The 18,552-nt window shown below is 37.5% G+C and overlaps 1 protein-coding gene across 27 annotated transcripts in view; it reads left to right on the top strand.

Annotated features, from left to right (window-relative positions):
* Sin3A (SIN3 transcription regulator family member A) overlaps positions 1-18,552 on the top strand; it is a 107,528-nt gene that overhangs the window by 67,059 nt on the left and 21,917 nt on the right. For 26 of the 27 annotated variants that reach the window (XM_069316019.1, XM_069316029.1, XM_069316026.1 and 23 more), the window contains 8 exons: positions 1,040-1,550; positions 1,823-1,960; positions 2,577-2,708; positions 2,961-3,254; positions 4,553-4,702; positions 7,787-7,889; positions 8,802-9,016; positions 12,535-12,786. In XM_069316019.1, coding sequence (XP_069172120.1) covers positions 1,040-1,550; positions 1,823-1,960; positions 2,577-2,708; positions 2,961-3,254; positions 4,553-4,702; positions 7,787-7,889; positions 8,802-9,016; positions 12,535-12,786 — 1,795 coding nt within the window. The remainder of the gene's footprint in view (positions 1-1,039; positions 1,551-1,822; positions 1,961-2,576; positions 2,709-2,960; positions 3,255-4,552; positions 4,703-7,786; positions 7,890-8,801; positions 9,017-12,534; positions 12,787-18,552) is intronic. The other variant, XM_045752020.2, reaches the window with a different exon arrangement.

The following is an 18,552-nucleotide window of genomic DNA, read 5'->3' as shown; positions in this document are numbered from 1 at the left end:
AAGGGTAACCTTAAATTTCATTTATTACTAACACTTTGAGATATATTTTTTAGTACTGTATCTAGTTAGTTTTTTCCTGGGTTTAGAGCCCTACTTCTGATTTGTAGATTCTTTTCACATTCATACTTTACAACTTTAATATTTATGTTTTCTGAGGCTTTTAATTGTTGTGGCAATTTAATTTTAATTAATGATGGTAGTAATTCTCAGAATTGAACTGTAGGTGGTCATTTTCAGTTCTATTTAGGTCTTCGAAGTGTCTCAAATCTTTATGTATAGTAATCTCTCTATTTTACTTTTACCAGCAGATTTATTAATTTGAATATAAAGATAGAAAAGTACAAGTAAATGGAGGGGGATATCATTTTTTTTTATGGCAATGCTGAGGTGGAGAAGTGCAGCCAGAGAAAATCAGTAATCAAAGTTGAAAAACAATAAATACTTTATAACTTTTCATGTGTGATTAGTGAGGTCAGACAGTCAGTCTAATGCCCTTTTTCCTATATTAATACTGGCATCTGATTTTTAGCAGGTATTATCTCATTCTTCATCCTTGCTTAATGTAATTTGAGGAGGATTTAAATGAATTTTAAGGAGAGCATTCTTACCAAACAGGTCAATATATAATTCTCTCAAATGTTACCACAAAAACTCCATTATTGATAGACATTTCTTTTTATTTAATCTCAAATTAAATTTTGTTTTGTCCTACACGTAGGGCTTTCTTCTCCATCTGTCATATCGAACTGTTGTGTGCCTGTTCATATGGCAAATAATGCTTTATATTCAGTTTACAGACAAATGAAGACTTTTGCTTTTTTTTTTTTTTGTGGGAGAGGCGGTGGCATCAATCCTGCATGAAGAATTTTAGAAATTACTGAATAATTTGTCACTTTTCAGTATTCAAAAACATGACGATGGTTAGTGAAAGAACTAATTGAGAAATGTTTGTCGTTTTCAGATTCTATTTAACAGTTGATTTTTTAAAAATTGGTTATCAATTAATGCTAATAATTTTATCTCTTGTGTGCTGTTGCAGATCTGCATTACCTGCTAGTGTGACACAACATACAAGTCCGAGTTTAGTTGGCACTCATAATGTCCACACTGGAAGCGGAGGTAGTGCAGGGCCTGGGAGTGGAGGAGGCAGTGGTGGAACACCAGGGGGAGGTGGTGGTGGTGGTGGTGGAGGGGTAGGGGTTGGGATTGGGGTTGGGGTAGGAGTGGGAGTTGGAGTAATTGGGGGTGGTGGTGGTGGTGTCGGTGGTAACACTAGTACTGGTACTGGCGGAGGAACTACAAATGTCACTCAGGTAGCGAGCAGTGTTAGTGTTGGCAGCAACACCCCCACTGGCACGAATTCTGGCAGCAACTCAAATGCCACAAGCAATACTACAGGTGGTACACAGCATTCAACCAACACTGCCCCCCAGCACCCCAGTCGTGAGCCCCAGCCTCCCCCACCACACCAACACCACCACCACCACCACCAACCTCCAGCGCAACCTGTCGAGTTCAACCATGCCATCAATTATGTTAATAAGATTAAGGTAAGTGTTTTTAAAGTCACGTTAAAGTTTAATTGTATTAAGAACTAATAAAACAAATTTCCAAGATAATACCTGCCTTAAAGATGAAGGTAATTAACTTTCACAAAATGATTCTTTCATAGCAGTCAGTCTTTAGATACCCAACCCATAAATCTGAAAATAAAGAATTTGACTACATTTCAGTCTGTTCTGGACCCTTATCAAGTCAAAATATTTTTGTAACAAGTAAGGAGTTAATAACTTTATGCAAATTAATGAACTATATTTTTCAGTTACGGTTTCAAGGGCAACCCGACATATACAAACAGTTCCTAGAAATCCTTCACACCTACCAGAAAGAGCAACGACACTTAAAAGATGGAGGATCCATACCCACTAGAACACTTACAGAGACCGAGGTGTATGAAAAGGTAAGAAAAGATTCGAGTACTCTTAGAGCTTTTTTTTCTACAGATTGATAGGCAAATTTGTCTTTAAAGGAATAAATCTGGTTCATATACTGGAAGGCAAATATAAGAGTGAACTAGATTGTACAAAAATATAATTGCATAAACACCAATAGCTAGGAGTCTTTATCAAATGAACCAAATCCTGCTTTCTTTAACACTTTGATTATCTGATCCTGGTTAGAGACCGGGCTGTGGGGACATTTGATCCCCCAGAACTAACACCCAATTTTACTCCTGACTGTAACGTTCTGGGTTTCTCATGGCCCGCTCAGCAATTCCACAGAGTAGATAAAATGAAGCTAATAATATGCAGAGCATTTTGGGCATAGTACATGATAGCTGAATGTTTCAACATTCATCATTAATTACTCATGTTAATTAAGAAATAAAAGCAGAAATGTTTTCATTGATCAGTTTACACAGCTGTAACAAAAAAGCTTTGCTTATATTTCGGCCATAGTCCTCTGTATTACATATCAAGCTTTGAACGTTTCAGACTTTGGGTGAAAAGGTGAGTAGGTTATATTTAAGGTCTGATTTGCTCTTTGTAATGAAGACCATTTTTCTCTATCAATAGGTTGCAAAGTTGTTTGAGAACCAAGAAGATTTATTGCAAGAATTTGGTCAGTTTCTCCCTGATGCCACAAATAATTCTGCAGCCCAGGCGGCTGTTTCTGACTTTATGGACCAATATCGAACTCATCATGGGGTAGGTTATGATATAATCAGTCTCTAAATGAATAGATTTAATTTCTCTTAATTTCCAAATCCAAGATTTTTCGTTCAGTTTCAGTTAAATGTTATTGTGGAAACTTTGTTAGAATGTGTATATATTAATATAGTTTAACAACTCGACATCTTGAAAAGTGGTTATACGGTCTTACATATCATATCCGCGGTTAAATTTGTTGATGTTTCTGTATATGTGTACAAACCTCATCACATGTGTTTTCCCCTGCAGGGCAATAAAACGGTAAGCAATGATCACACGTCGGTGAAGAAATCCAATATAAAAAGCAGTTGTGGGGTGGGTTCAGGTAATAACATGGTGAGTGGGCCCGGTAATGTGCCAAACAAAACCTCTCCCATGTTTGGCCATCAATTGAAGCGTCCACACTCGGGTCCAACGCAAGGCCACACCCATTCTCATGCCCAGCCACCTGTGAAGAAGCCAAAACTTGGGTACCTGAAGGATATGAGTGCTGCTGAAGCTGGCAAGTATGCAACTCTCGCAGAATACGCCTTCTTTGACAAGGTACATCTTTTTATTATATTTTTAACTTTTGTTTAGGTGAACATGAATTTTTGAAGAAATAATTTTCTTAATGTTATGGTATACGTAATTAGATTAAAAGTAATTGTCTGATGGAATGAAGCATTCATTCCATCAGACATTGTTTAAGAGATGAAAGTTAACACTTTCGCGCCCCGGGCGTGCGCTCCGCTTGTGTGCACAAAGTAGTCCTGGCGGTGCGGGTGAACGTGCTGGCGAGCGCTCGGCGACACTAAATGTGTATACTCGTTTCAGTTTTCTCACCTTAATTCTCGTGCTATGTCGTTCGTTTTGGTATCATTGTGTTCGCAATAGAATTACCTACAGGTGTATATGCATATAAGGTCCAAAAGCCAAGCGTGACTCTCTACAGCAAAGCCTAAAGTCGGCAAAAGTTACCCGTGAGTGCACAAAATCAGTCAAATGTGTATACTCGTTTCGGTTTTCTCACCTTAATTCTCGTGCTACATGGCTCGTTTTGGTATCGTTGTGTTCACAATAAAATTATCTGCAGACGTTGTATATGCATATATTGTCCAAAAACCAAGCATGACTCCCTTTTAGCAATGCCTAAAGTTACCCCGTGAATGAGCACCAATTTGCACATCGCAGCCAAATGTGTATACTCGTTCAGTTTGATAACGTCAATTTTCGTGTTACGTCTTTCATTTTGGTATCAAATTGTTCGCAATAAAAATTCGCATATTTTAAAACTAGTCTCATAATAATAGAGCAATAAATATAATTTTAACAAACATTTGATTTTGGACGCTCATCATCACAAAATTATTTATATCTTTCCAGTGATCTGGCATAAATTTTCGTGTTACATCTTTCATTTTGGTATCAAATTGTTCGCAATCTAAAGGCGCGCATTTTAAAACTAGTCCCATAATAATAGCACAATAGAATTTTAACAAATATTTTTAAATTTTGATCAAAAACGTATTCATAATCTTTCAAGTGTTCTGACATAAAGTTTCGTGTTACATCTTTCATTTTGGTATCAAATTGTGCGCACTCTAAATGCACTCATTTTGAAACTATCCCCAAGACGATCGGATAAAAAATGAATTTTATACAAATATTTTTTGTATTGGACGCGAGCACACTCGGACTCTAGAGAAAAAAAAGTGGACGTGGGCGGTGTCCATAGTGGGCGATAGTGTTAAAGTAGCTTATTATAGGAATAAAGTGGTAATAAGGTAATGATACAATGTATGGGATTAAGTAAAACAGTGTTTAGTTTGTCATGTTAAATTTAATCTTGTCTCTTTAAGGTTCGAAAAGCATTACGCCACGAAGAAACTTACCACAATTTCTTAAGATGTGTCACATTGTACAATGAAGAAATCGTTACTCGTTCAGAGCTGGTACAACTAATCCACCCCTTTCTCGCCAAGTTCCCCGATCTTATCAAATGGTTCAAGGTTTGTGTATGCTCGATTACATTATTACTGGTGTCATTTTACTCGTCAAGGTTACATGGAAATTTAACGTCTCAAGAGTATTTTCTTATTCAGCTAAACTACTCTTAGCATAAGTGATTGAAGCTAAACATTGATTACTAAATGTATAAAATTACCAATTTTTATAAACCCGGTATATTAACCCTTAAGCTGCTAAGGGGTCCTGAGGACATTTACACCCGTGCGCAAAAAAAAAAAAATTAAAAATTATTTCGTCTTCTAAAAACGTTAACTTGTCTTCCCTGAGCATGGGGAGAAAAAAAATTGTAGGTGACGTATTTTGGCCGCAATAGGTCGAGGAAGTCTGGCAAAATGTGGGCATTGACAAAGCGGTCGTCAGAGGTGTTCAGCGTCACTTGAGCTGACAGGTGGGAGTTGCCACAAAGATATTATTACCTAATTATTTCAATGTGTCTGATTTTTTCATAGTTTTTTGCAGTAATATTATTCAATAATGTATAGTGTGTTAGATTTATAAAATAAAAGGGGTGAATCATCGCTATACTCAAAAGTATGGTGTGCATATTAGTGATTCAACTATTATGTTCATAAAACAATAAACAAATAGTTTTGCTGTTATTACACTCTATACACATGTTATATAAAAGTATCTGCATGTTTTGTTCACCATAACGAACCACTAAGATGGTATTATGAGTGGAAAAGCAACGAGGAGTGACCGCCACACACCAGCCAGCCACTCGTTGCCATTCCCTCAACAACACCTCACTCGCCCACTTTCTCCTCCCACCATCCTGTATTTTATTTTATTCACTATATACAGACATTATATATAAGTATCTACATGTTTTGTTCAACGCGACTGTACAACTAAGCTGATGTAGTTAGTTCAGGCCTTATGAGTCGTCGCTACACACGCTGGTGGCTGCCTCCCTCACTCATTCAAGGTCACATGCACCAAAATTTCTCCCCCAACAATACTGTTTGCATTGTTATTACACTATATACACACATTATATGTAAGTATCTACATTATGTTCACCATAGAAATCCACTGAGCTGGTATGGTGAATGCAGACAATAACAGGTGGCCACACACTAAACGATGCTCTACCCCTCTGTCCCTCAGCATTACTCCTCCCACAGCGCTAATCACAATCCTGGTCATATTTATCACAGTTAGGGGTCATCTGTAATACTGTCATTGCTAATAATAGCAGTTACATATTTATTTTGACATTTTTAGGCAATGCTGTGGTCACAAGCTGAACAGCAATGCTGCTAGCTCATGCTGCGTGTGCGCCAGCCTTGGTTGCTCCCACAGTACTGTGGCACTCACACCGGAGAATATTGCCCACAATTTTTTTTAAACAGGGCGTCTGTTTACAAGAACCCTGAGGAAGCTAATGTGAACCCAGTGTAGCCACGGGCCATTTGAATCGTGTCTGGTACCCTATGGCATATATATACGCCATGCGCACCGTGGGACATGTTACTCATGGCGTATATATACGCCATGCGCAGTTTAAGGGTTAAAGGATTTAATTATTGAAAGATGTATGATCAGTATATAAGCCTTTCTTTTTATTGACCTGCACTTTTTCGTTACATTTTAGTAATTTAAATTTTGATATTGTACAGTACAAATAGCATCTCCCTCCACTTGATCAGTCAATACTAGACCCTGTTCATTGAATGAAGATTACAAGTGCACCAGTTTGTCTTTATAGTATTTTATACCCAAAAAATTTAAATGTAAATAACATGTATATTAATGACATTATATATGCCTTAATAATTTGTTATGGTTAAAGACAAGCTGGAGTAACACCTATTTAACATCACAGCGTGAAACAGAGTAATAATGATGTGTGTGTAATATAAAAATGCTAAATTTTCACTTGGCCAATCTTTGGTTATTTCCTTATTACACTCTGATGTCATCAAGTTTGCCTGGAGAGCTGAAAGATACTGTTCTGTTCTTAAAAGTTAATTATAATAATTTGAAGACTATTGAAAAAATTGGTGTTTCAGGTACATGAACACGTAAGTAAAAGAGCTTAACCTTCCTGCAATGGCACAAGTTAGTCGTTAGTATCCGAACGGTCAGTGGTTATTAGACATCAGTTTTTAAAATGACATATTGTTCCTGCAACTGTGCAGGACAAACCCAGAAAAAGGCCAGAAACTCTTTGAATATAATCCAAAAGCATAGTGAAATATGAAAGTTAACTGATAAGAATCTTGGAATAAATATTATTATTATTATAAGTTTCTGTTTTCTTTGACTCATTACTTAGTGCTTGCATAAATTACTTACATTTTATTTGTAAAATTTTAGGGGTTATTTTTTATTTAATCAATTGTTTTTTGGCGGATGTAATGTTCTTAATTTTTAGGATGTCACTGTAGCTTATCTGTAGCTGATTCTGACAATTCTTCTACAACTATAATGTAATAGACAATATGCACAAACACCGACATTAAAATTTGGGCAATCTCTAGTATCACAGCACTGAAACCAATTACAGCATCTTCAAATCAATTGAAAATATCGTCGATATATGCTACACATACCATGGTACCTTGCAGAATTATATTAAACCTTAACGGTCAGTGGTTCCAAAGAATGACTGTCGGAACATGGGTATCCAGACGCTGGAGAGGGCAACTGCTATAATGTCAGTAATATTAAATCTTAATGTAGTAAAGGGTTCCCAAGAAATATTTCCATTAATCCTGATTCTTCCGTGGTGTTGGTTATTGCCCTGCGATGCCTTTTTCAAAATATAAATCGAGTTGGTTGAATTTGGTGTCAGGGATTCATAGCTCATTGATCTTGTGTTGTTTTGGACTTCATAAATCCTCTCCATTTAAACTATGAACTTGGTGGAAAGTAGCTTTGTATATACACTGTAATTCTGCTTATATTGCACACTTGCTTGGTTCAAAATTGAATAACTTATTCATCTCTGAGAACTTAAGAAAGCTTTGCATAAATAGAAAGGTATGTAAGGTAAAAGGAAGTAACTGCACGATAAAACAGGATTTTCATCTATACACAATTACAACATTTTCTTGCAGGAATTTGTGGGGTATCGTGAAGGAGCATTGGGCAACTCTGATATAATCCCTTCGTCTGTCGCAAAGCAAGAGAGAATAAGCGGTGATTTGGCTATGGAAATAGGTAAGTAATTTTCAGCTATGATTGCAATTGCATGAATATATAATTGAATTAGCCCATACAAGGCAGCTGCCGTTTATATTCACCCAAACTCTTGTAGATTTGTAACCCAAGGTTGAAACTATCAAGTGGTCTTGCATCTATTATGTTACCAATAACTTGTAATCCTTCTCTGACCTCGTTCAAGTGAATTTATATCCGTGCTATAGATGGTGAGGAAAATCAAACTGCATAATCTAAACAAGGCTTATCAAGAATAAGATGAAGTTGTGAAATTTAGTTATTTTATTCCTAACACTTCAGGAAATATTTAGTTATTCTTCTCGCGCAGCCCAGCTGGGATCTTAAATGTTTCCAATTAACTGTCATCAAAATTAAACAACTTATGTCAAAATAGCAATCTGTGTTATCAGCAAACCAATGCAATGCGAAGGCATGCATAATCAGTTCTTAATACGCCTTATAGGCCCATAACTAATACTGCATAAAAAAATTCAATTTTTTTTATGCACCTAACCCATTAAATTATCTCAAATAAAAATGAAGTTGTGTGTATTATAACAGAAACAAGATGAACAGTTGCATTGGCCTGTCAGACACATTGTTCTCTAGTGATGTTATATATGACTGCATCAGGAAAATCTTGTACGCATCCAGAATTTTAATCGCTTAGAAATGGTGTTGAAAGTGTATTGTTATCAATCAGATTAAATTAGTTACATATATTTAAACATTTTAATTTTCCTGTTATGGTATTATATGCTAAATGGTTTTGAATAAAACTTACTGCATATAATGGGGAAACTTACCATTAATGTACTAACCTGTGACTAATACAATAAAGTTAGCATCTTATAACTTTAACAACTTAAAATATTACTTTTTCCCCCTAATCCTTATTCTTAAAACTTGCAGATTATACAACGTGTAAGAGACTAGGAGCATCTTACTGTGCTCTGCCCAAATCCTACCCACAACCCAAGTGCTCTGGTCGAACAAGTCTCTGTAGAGAAGTTCTAAATGATACTTGGGTTTCCTTTCCATCTTGGTCAGAGGACTCCACTTTTGTCACCTCCCGTAAAACACAGTATGAAGAATATATATATCGGTGTGAAGATGAACGATTTGAGGTACTGTACTTGACCATCCTGTTCATTGTCTGTGTAATGATTACTTAAAGGAGCATGATAAATTTGAAGAACATTTTGCATGTTCATGTCCCTTACCTTCACCTCATTATCCTCCCAATCTCTACTACCAAGAGCATAATTAATAATACCAGTAACTAGTACAATGTTTTCTTCCCCTCCTTAATCTTACTCGCTTTTGCATGCTTCCATTTCCGATGGAATATTTTCTTATAAAATAAAATGACTTGGTGAGTAATCCCCATTTTAATGATGAGAATAATGGACAGTGCCACTGAATCTTTGGGCAAGATTTCCACTTGAACGTAAGCATAGAATTTTATTCCCTTCTTGATACTGAACCTGTCTCATCAGAATCCTAAATTTTGTTTAATGGGCTTTGGGCTTTGCCATGTACTTTTTGTTAGTGCAATTCTAAATATATCTAATAACATTTAGGAAAAAACAATCGGATAAAAGAGGTTCATCTCTAAAGGTGATACCACAGGTCTGTAGATACCTGCTCAAAATACTATGCATGCTAGTATCTGTGCAAGAATATATCACTTAATCACCAACATATTTCGCAACCCTTTGCCCCTTCTTGCGTACATAAATAAAGTACCCGTCGAGCTATGAATGAGAATACAATGTTTAACTTAAGGAAATCGTCCATTTCTAAAGGATTTTGCCAGTATAAATATATATATATTATTAGAACCATCTTCCTTTGTAACATTTATCTACATGTTAACCCTTAAAGGGAACAATACATATATTGCTGGGGTGAGTAACTATTGCAAGATGGTGCACCACAGCTATGAATGGTTGGGAGTACCGCGTAAGATTTAAAAGTCCCATGGCTACACGGGATTCATATCAGCTTCCTCAGGGTTCGACAAAACAAGACACCATTAAAAAAAAAAATCGTGGGCAACATTCCCTGGTGCAAGAGCCTCGGTACAGAATGAACAGCCAAGGCTGGCGCATGCATCATGAGCTAACAGCACTGATGTTCCGCTTGTGACCACAGCATTGCATAAAAAAAGTAAAAATATATATGTAAATGCTATTATTTAGCCATGATAGTATTACAGGAGCCTGACTGTGATAAAGGCTATATACAATGTTCAGATATCGGTGAACACAATGCTGCTCAAGATGTTCATAGGGCTAGCCACAGCACACCACCATTGTTTGGTCCATCTAAGAATCCTGAATCGATTTCTCATGTTCCTTTACTAAATAAACTTGTGGAAAAATATTAATTTATAGGATTTAGTGACCAGGATTCTGATAATAGCAGGATTGTGGTAATTAGCAATGTGCATAGTATGGTGGGAGGCGGAATCTTGGTGAGAAGGCAGGGAGGTGGTGTCCGCTGGCTGGTGTGTGGTGGCCACTCTTGTTGTTTTGACTCACCATACCAGCTCAGTGGTTCGCTATGGTGAACACAAATGTAGATACTTACATGTAATGTTTGTGTGTATATATAGTGTCATAACAGCAAAAGGAGTATGTTGGGAGGAGCCATTTTGGTGAGGGGTGGTGACGTCTGCTAGTTGCTGTGTCCTTGTCATGCAGTTTTTTGTGGCCACTATGTTGTCCAGACACCATACCAGCTTGGTTGTACAGTTATGATGAACAAAACATGTAGATGCATGTATATAATGTGTGTATATAGTGTATTAACAGAAAAAACAGTATGGTGGGAGCAGCAATGTTGGCGAGTGAGGGGTTAAAGGAAGGAAGGAGGGAGGGAGGTAGCGTCTGCTGGCTGGGTGTGGCAGCCCACTCTTATTGTTCGGACTCTTCATACCAACTAAGTAGTTCTCTATAGTGAACAAAACGTGCAGTTGCTTATATATAATGTGTGTATATAGTGTAATAACAGTAAAACTGTTTGTTTATTGTTTCATGAACATAATAGTGGAATTACTAATATGCACACCATACTTTTGAGTATAGCGATGGTACACACATCTATATAAATAAAAATGGAAATGTTCATTTGTGCATAACCGCTAATCTCCAAAAGTTCTTCATCGATTGCTTTGAAATTTTCACACAACGTTCCTTTCGCATCCGAGCAGGTTTTATATGCATACTATATAGATGTCACGTCTGTGACAGTAAAAGAACATGCTTTTTCTGAAAAACTGTGTTTTTCATGTGAGGGAAATCTTCAAAACCTCTTTAAAATTACTTTGAAATTTTGCCACAACGTTGCATTCGAATAGGCACGTCTTTTTATATATCCACTATATACATGCATTCCACTCGCCTGTGACAGGAAAAAACTTTTTTTTTTTTTTTTTTTTTTTTTTTTTTTTTTTTAAACAACGCCATCTGTTGTATGTAAGAGCAACACACATGCTAAATATGTTGCAATTCCATTTCAGTGTTTCTGATTGCATTGATAAATTGAATTTTCGTAGATTTTTATTTAATTATTTTGTGTGAATTGCGTTGGAATTGAACTGTGTTGTTTACCATACCGTTCATTTCGTGAGTATAGTTTATTTTTTTATTTTTTCATATTTTCATTTCATTTTTGAACTGTTTTTCTTATATTTCAGTGATGGGAACATCAGATCACTTGATGTTCCAAATTTTCTGATAGAACATCAGACCATTTGGGAAAGCATCAGACGAGGGAATGGGGAATGATGGGGACGGAAGTGAGAGATGGTGGGGAGGACGAGGGGACAAGGGAGGGGGTAATAGTGGGGATGGACGGGGGAGTTTGGGATAATGGGGATGGGGGAATGGAGAATGGTGGGGAGGACAAAGGAACAGGGGAGTGGGGCATGGTAGGAAAGAAGAGGGGATGGAGGAGTGGGGAATGGTGGGGAGGACGAGGGGACGGTGGAGTGGGGAATGGTTGGGAGGCCAAGGAGACGGGTGAGGGGGGAGGACGGGGGACAGGGAAGGTTGCTGTGGCTCAGCAACGCACATGCGTTGCTGAGCTGGGTACTGGCCGGGTACTGCTAGTTTTATTATATAAATATATCACACTATACACAATTAAATAATATTACTGCAAAAAAAAAAATCAATTGGAGACATTGAAATGATTAGGTAATAATATCTTTGTGGCAGCTCCTGCCTGTGAGCTCAGGCGGAGAAGACTACTGTGGGACGCGTAATCTGTCAATGCCTCAATTTTGCCAGATGTCCTCATCCCATTGTGGCTAAAATATGTCAAATTCTTTATTACTATTTTTCCCATGATCAGGGGAACACATTTTAACAATCTTAAATGCGCCTCGTGGTGTTGCAGACTATAACCCCAAGCGCTGCCCAGGGGTTAATCCAGTATCAGATCAGTGGGTACTGGAGTAATCTTCTGTGGTGTTTGGTAATATAATCTGGTGTCAGGGTTCCTCATGACACTGCTTTGTTCTAGATAAACATCACAATACCTTGAAAGATATCCCACTTTATGTATGTGCTTTGTTTGATTTTAAGATACATCTATTTGCTTATTTACTAAATATATAATTTTTATTGTTCACCAGCTGGATGTGGTGCTGGAGACTAATTTGGCAACGATGCGTGTATTAGAAGGTGTACACAAGAAGCTCCAGAGGATGAGCCCAGAAGAAGCAGCTAGATTTAGATTAGATGACTCTCTTGGAGGAAACTCACCCACAATACACCAAAGGGCCATTCGTCGAATATATGGTGATAAAGCTCCAGATATTATTGATGGATTAAAGAAGAATCCTGTGGTTGCAGTGCCTTTGGTTTTAAGAAGGTTAAAAGCAAAGGTAAGATTTGATATTTTATGTGAATGTTCTATATTTGTTGAAACTTGCATCATGCAGTTGTTAATTTTGCCACCACCTAGTTACAATTGCTACTAACATTTAACTACTGGCTTTTATTTCTCTTTCAGATATTGTTGATTGCTGATTTCAGATTCCTCTCATTATATTTTGCTTATAAAAAGCTATTTTGTATAAACATTGTATGAATGGATTCTCCAATTTGCAGCATTTTTCAATAGGTATTCCACATAGCATGAGATCCTATTTTCTAGTATCACTCTACCATATAGGTTTATTTCATGCCTTTTGAGGCAGCTATGGAACTCCATTCTTTTTTTCTGTCCAGTACTTTGACAATCTCTTATTGGTTTTAATAACCTGTGCTTTAAAATATCAGACATTGAGTAAATATAACAGGATATGTTCTGAGTAAAGCAAGATCAGCTAAGAAGTCACCATTAACCTACACTAAATGAAGGTCTTCCTCTGCTCAAGAATGGTTTGCCAGCATTAAAACCCCTTCCAGAAATATGAACAGGGGAGGTTATTCAGGACCTTATATATATACCTCGTATGTCTGACCTATTTTGGGATTTGTGGACCCTTAACTCGTTAAATGCAAAACAAAGCTGGGGAAGGTCCAGAGGAATGCCACCATATTATTGCCAGAGCTGAAAATTTAAAGTTGAGAAAAGAATCTGTAGAGACATTATCACAACATAAATATAAAAATCCCAGCAAGTTACATTGGTTACTATTTGTCCTAATGGTACATGAACAAGGGCACACATCTAGAAACTTGTGTACTTAAATGAGCCACAAAGATTTTTTTTTCAATGCTAGAATAATAAGTTGATAGAATGTGCTAAAAAGTTATCTGGTGATAGAATGTGCTAAAAAGTTATCTGGTGAAGGCAAACTGTACAACTAGGTGATTACACCTGCAACACATCCAACTGGACCACTTTGCATACCAGCTGAGAGAGATTGGTTTGAAGATCAGGGGAATGATACATAACATGACTCTTGAAGTCCAGAGGTGACAACTTTATGCCACAATGGGACAGAGTGCATGATGTATCTTAAGGTTTAATCATTCTGGCAAGTGAGGACCTCTCCTGAGGGAAGAACAAGTTTGAGGATGGACACACTGGAGTGTGACTCCCCAATAAAAGGGAAGATGTCAAAACTTTGAAAGAGAACATGGTCACAGCGTGTGCAAAAACATGAGAAATAAGAAGTCCTCAAAAGACCGGTCATGATGCCCAAAGTTCAACGTCATAGTGAGTGGCTATGGGATTTGCAATGGTGAATAGACATTGGGCAAAATCAGCCTCATTCAGTTAGAAGAAAATGAGGCTGGTGCAAGTTGTTAGCAGTTGAAAATGGAAATTTGTTGGAGAAACATTAGAATTACTAGGTGTGTATACAGTTGGTTAACAGCTGTATTGTACTGTTAGAAAGTAATCATGGACGCAATCAAGAGAAAATATGACAATATACGACTTCATGAGATTTAAAAATGTACCGATTGTAAAAAGCTAAATCTCACTTTTTGTCGACCCTGATAAGGATGAATGTGAAAGTACAATCTAATTGGCAGAATGTGAAAGTACAATCTAATTGGCAAAATAAAGTGTGGACTTTTTTGGAGTCAAGTTTGGAACCAACAAAACAGGCTCATAGTAAAATGCATAATAGGAAGTAATCATTATACTGTACATTTCCATTTTAAGGCGAGCCTAGAGAGGAACTGACATGAACTGGCAGTGTGGTTGAAGGTCACACCAGGTTACTTGTAACTGGTGCTAAGAATGTTGGATGAGCAGCAGTGCTACCTACACTGGTAGCAAGTGAATCTGTGGAAGCAAAGAAATCCACCTTGTAAATGTTAGATATGTCACATATCCACAAGAAAGTAGCCATGTTTAACAGTCTACTTCATCTAGTTAGAGTAAAACTTGAAGGGGCTGTCTTCCACTTATCAATGCCCCTTGGAACTGCCATAAAAGCTTAAACCCTGGAAGCCTGAAGGGTAATCAAACCCACATTAGAAATATCTGGAAACATCTTGAGGAAGGAAGCTGAAAGCGTCTTGTGACGCTGAACCCCCATATGATTGCACAAATTAATCCATTAGAAAAGCATAGAAAAGTTGATAAACCTTAAAAAAAAATTTGAGAAAAGTGATGGAATCAAACCAGCATCCTAGATCACCCCTAGACAAACACCTTAGTAACAGGGCACATAGTCTATGGGTCATGGATAAGACTTGTCTCTGGATAACATTTGAAGCAGGGTGGTGGAAACGAAAGAACATAATCGAGTAAATAGTATGTGAAAGATAAGGTAACCGTGATGTGTATTAAAACCAGGATATGTCAAGGGAAGAAAAGAGGGTGACAAAGAATATTGTATTTAAGATCTGGCTGGACAAGAAATGCAGAACACAAGCATAACAGGTTAGATAGCTATGTTCTGTCAATAGTGGGCGTGCAGGTATGACTTTAAACAGTATAAACCACCCCTTCTCTTTACTCTGAGTTCAACTGGAATTTCGTTCCCTATAAGATTCCAAATAAGCATCAGTGTGATAAGACAAATCAGAAAGGAGGAAAGTGGTGTGCCTTGAGGAATTTTTTGAATATTTAATAGACATAGACAAACTACCAGACATAATAAAAATGGCAACAGTGGAGAACAAAAGGATTGTAATTGTGATTAATATATAACCCCCCCCCTTGCCAAACAAAAGACATGCACTGAAGGCCGACAAAATAATCGAAAATTGCGTGAAGGCCATAGAAAAGGCGAAGCTCATAATATTGAGGTTGCAGTTTCAGTGGAAAGAGCTATTCTCATAATACTAAGACCTTGAGCAACAAAAGACTGACGTGGAAAAGAAATAATGTAAAGGCACTGAAGAGTCCTTATTTATCAGGAACAAAATTGACCTGAAGTGCTGGAAATATTTGTGGTTCAATAGGCAATGTAGAAAAGTAATGGATATATCTGAAAGAGAAGAACACACGGCACAAGAGTCATGAGAGATACAGAAAAGATACTTCAGAATGACAATGGCATTGGAACAACACGTTGTTTGTGTGTGTTAGTTTTATAATTTTTTACCTCGCAGCGAGGTAAAGTGCCAAGGTTTACTAAAAGACTAGTGCTATAATTGAGATTGCTAAACAACAAGGGCAAGCAAGGAAAATATATCTCGATACTATAGAGAAGGAAAAGAGGATGCTATAACCACTAAATGCAAAGTACTGTATGGAATAGACAAATCAGATAGGGATAGTCATTAAGTTGAGAGAATGTTGGACAAGACAGTATAGGTAAAAGCTGAAAATGCAAATTAGTTCAACTATGAAAATACTCGTTTCCTGTATGGATAGGCAAGTGGAATACACTGAAGAAGAAATAATGTCATCTTACTCCACAACATTCAGGACAGCTACAACAAAGACCTTAAGTGGCCGGAAATTTAAAATAAAATGCATTTGGCTGCAAAACTGCTAGGAGGGAAGAGTGAAAAATAGTCATTGTTAGGCAAGCACTTCTGCTACCTCTTCCACAGCCTCTTCCATCATTTCCTTTTTCTTTACTTTGCCATAACACATATGCACACCTCTTCCTCTTTGTATGTCCATATTTATGTACTGTAGGTATTAAGGGAGCATTTGTGTGTGAGTGTAAAGATAATCACAATACCTGTGTACTGCATTATTGGTTGTGTTACAAGAGGCCTGGGATAAAGACTAAAAATACCTTCCTTGATTGATAATGATCAGAGCATATATATACAGACAGCCACGTGCTTTACGAATGCCATTTATCCAAAAATGATTTCCTGATTTGGGTTGGGTCAGATACACAAGTTCGGGTAGTGCAAGGTTCGTATAAAATGGTTCAGTTGGCACAGGATTCGCATTTAATTGTTCAGGTGGTGTATCGAGCAAGTGTCCGTCAGGCCACGAGGCCCAGGGTGGTGGGGGTGCATGGTTGGGAGATAGTCCTAGTTTGCCCACTGACCGTGTCTGGCCCGTTCATGGCCCCCTGTTCCCATTTGTCACAAGACTGGAGTGTTCATTCCTTGACTTTGTTGGATATACAGTTTTGTTACAATCTTGGAATACCCATGCACCATTTCAGCTCCAAATGCACCCATTGTGTGGAAGCTACAACAAGTGGGATACAGCATTAGTAAGAGAACCGATTTTTATCTTCTTAAGGCTACCTTAGGTTATCTCGATGATTTGGGAGCTTAGCGTCCCCACGGCCCTGTCCTCGACTAGGCCTCCTTTTTGTTACACACCTCCCAGGAAGCAGTTTGTAGCAGCTGTCTAACTCCCAAGTGCCTATTTACTGCTAGGTAACAGGGGCATCAGGGTGAAGAAAGAAACATTTTGCTCATTTGTCTCCCCCTCCACCGGGAATCGAACCCGGAACCTCAGGACTACGAATCCGAAGCGCTGTCCATCCAGCTGTCGGGCGCCCCTATGATTGTTTAATATTTCTCTAGAAGTAAAAGTGATAAGTCAATATGTAATAGAAAGGTTATAAGTAAAGCAAAAATGTATGTTGATAATGCGGTGTGGTAGTGGTACAAACTGAAGCGTGAGGAGACGAAGCAGCCAGTGGCAGGCTGGCTGCTCATGGAAAAGGGGGTGCAAGTTTCATCAATACAAAAACTTTACCAGTTTCAGCCCCAAGGAGTTCTTAAAGCATGTGGTTGTCTGTAGTCTCAGTTTGGTTTGAAAATTTAAATTTGTGGGTTTAATAAAGATTTTGCATAAACATATTTCGTGTAATAAAGTGGCTTTGCACAAATTAAAAGAAAAATTCAGGTTTTCAGGTGTACCCCTGATTTCTTTAGGGCTTCTTCCTGGTCTGAGTTTACTAAGACTGGGACATGATATAGGGAGGATTTTCTGTATGTTCTTTCAGTATCTGTCTGTCTATATCGTACTCTGGGAACTCCTGTGCTTGAAGGGGTGTGGCCATATGTTGTCTTCCACCATTATTTAATTATGCCTTTAAAAATTGCACACCTGTTCGAGCACCAAAAGCATTTGTCAACAAGTTTTACACTAAAGCAATGAGCACTAATTTTGAAAACTATAATTATTTGGAAAATAAGGACTGCCTTTAGCAAACACATAAGAAAACTTAGCATAGTAAGACTCATATTAAGGGAGAGGGTAAGAGACGGGACTCTGTAAAGCAGACACTCGGTTTAGGTATGGTGTGTGATAGGAATGAATATAGGTGAAGTATGCTTTCTTTTTCACTGCCTCAGTTAGTGGTGTTGGGATTTTTTTTTATTGGTACTGTATAAGTCTTCATGACGGTGCCTAATTAGTGCGTGTAAATATGTATAGCCAGACAGTTCCATTAAGTAATGCATTTTAAATGTAAATAGAAAGCACATAGAGGCGCACTCTCTCTCTCTCTCTCTCCATATTGTATCAGCACCTAGTATTCTGCTACATTTTCTCCACCTCCACTTTGCTCTTTCAATAAAGAATGTTTTTAAATTAATTGCAATGTATTATAGCATGATGAAATTGTTCATATTATAACCATCTGCATGTGGAATTCTTTGGTGTATATTTTAAGTGCCCTTTCAAGTGTATATATATGTACTGTATATATATAACACTTTAATGCAGTTAGTGTCTGGAGAAAGTTCAACATGAGGCCTTCCTTTCAAAGAAGGGTGGTTCCCATAGAGAACAAGGTGTCAACTATGTACATTAC

Source organism: Procambarus clarkii, chromosome 82 (assembly GCF_040958095.1).
Source record: "Procambarus clarkii isolate CNS0578487 chromosome 82, FALCON_Pclarkii_2.0, whole genome shotgun sequence".
NCBI lineage: Eukaryota > Metazoa > Arthropoda > Malacostraca > Decapoda > Cambaridae > Procambarus > Procambarus clarkii.
This window is presented reverse-complemented; position numbering and strand designations above follow the sequence as displayed.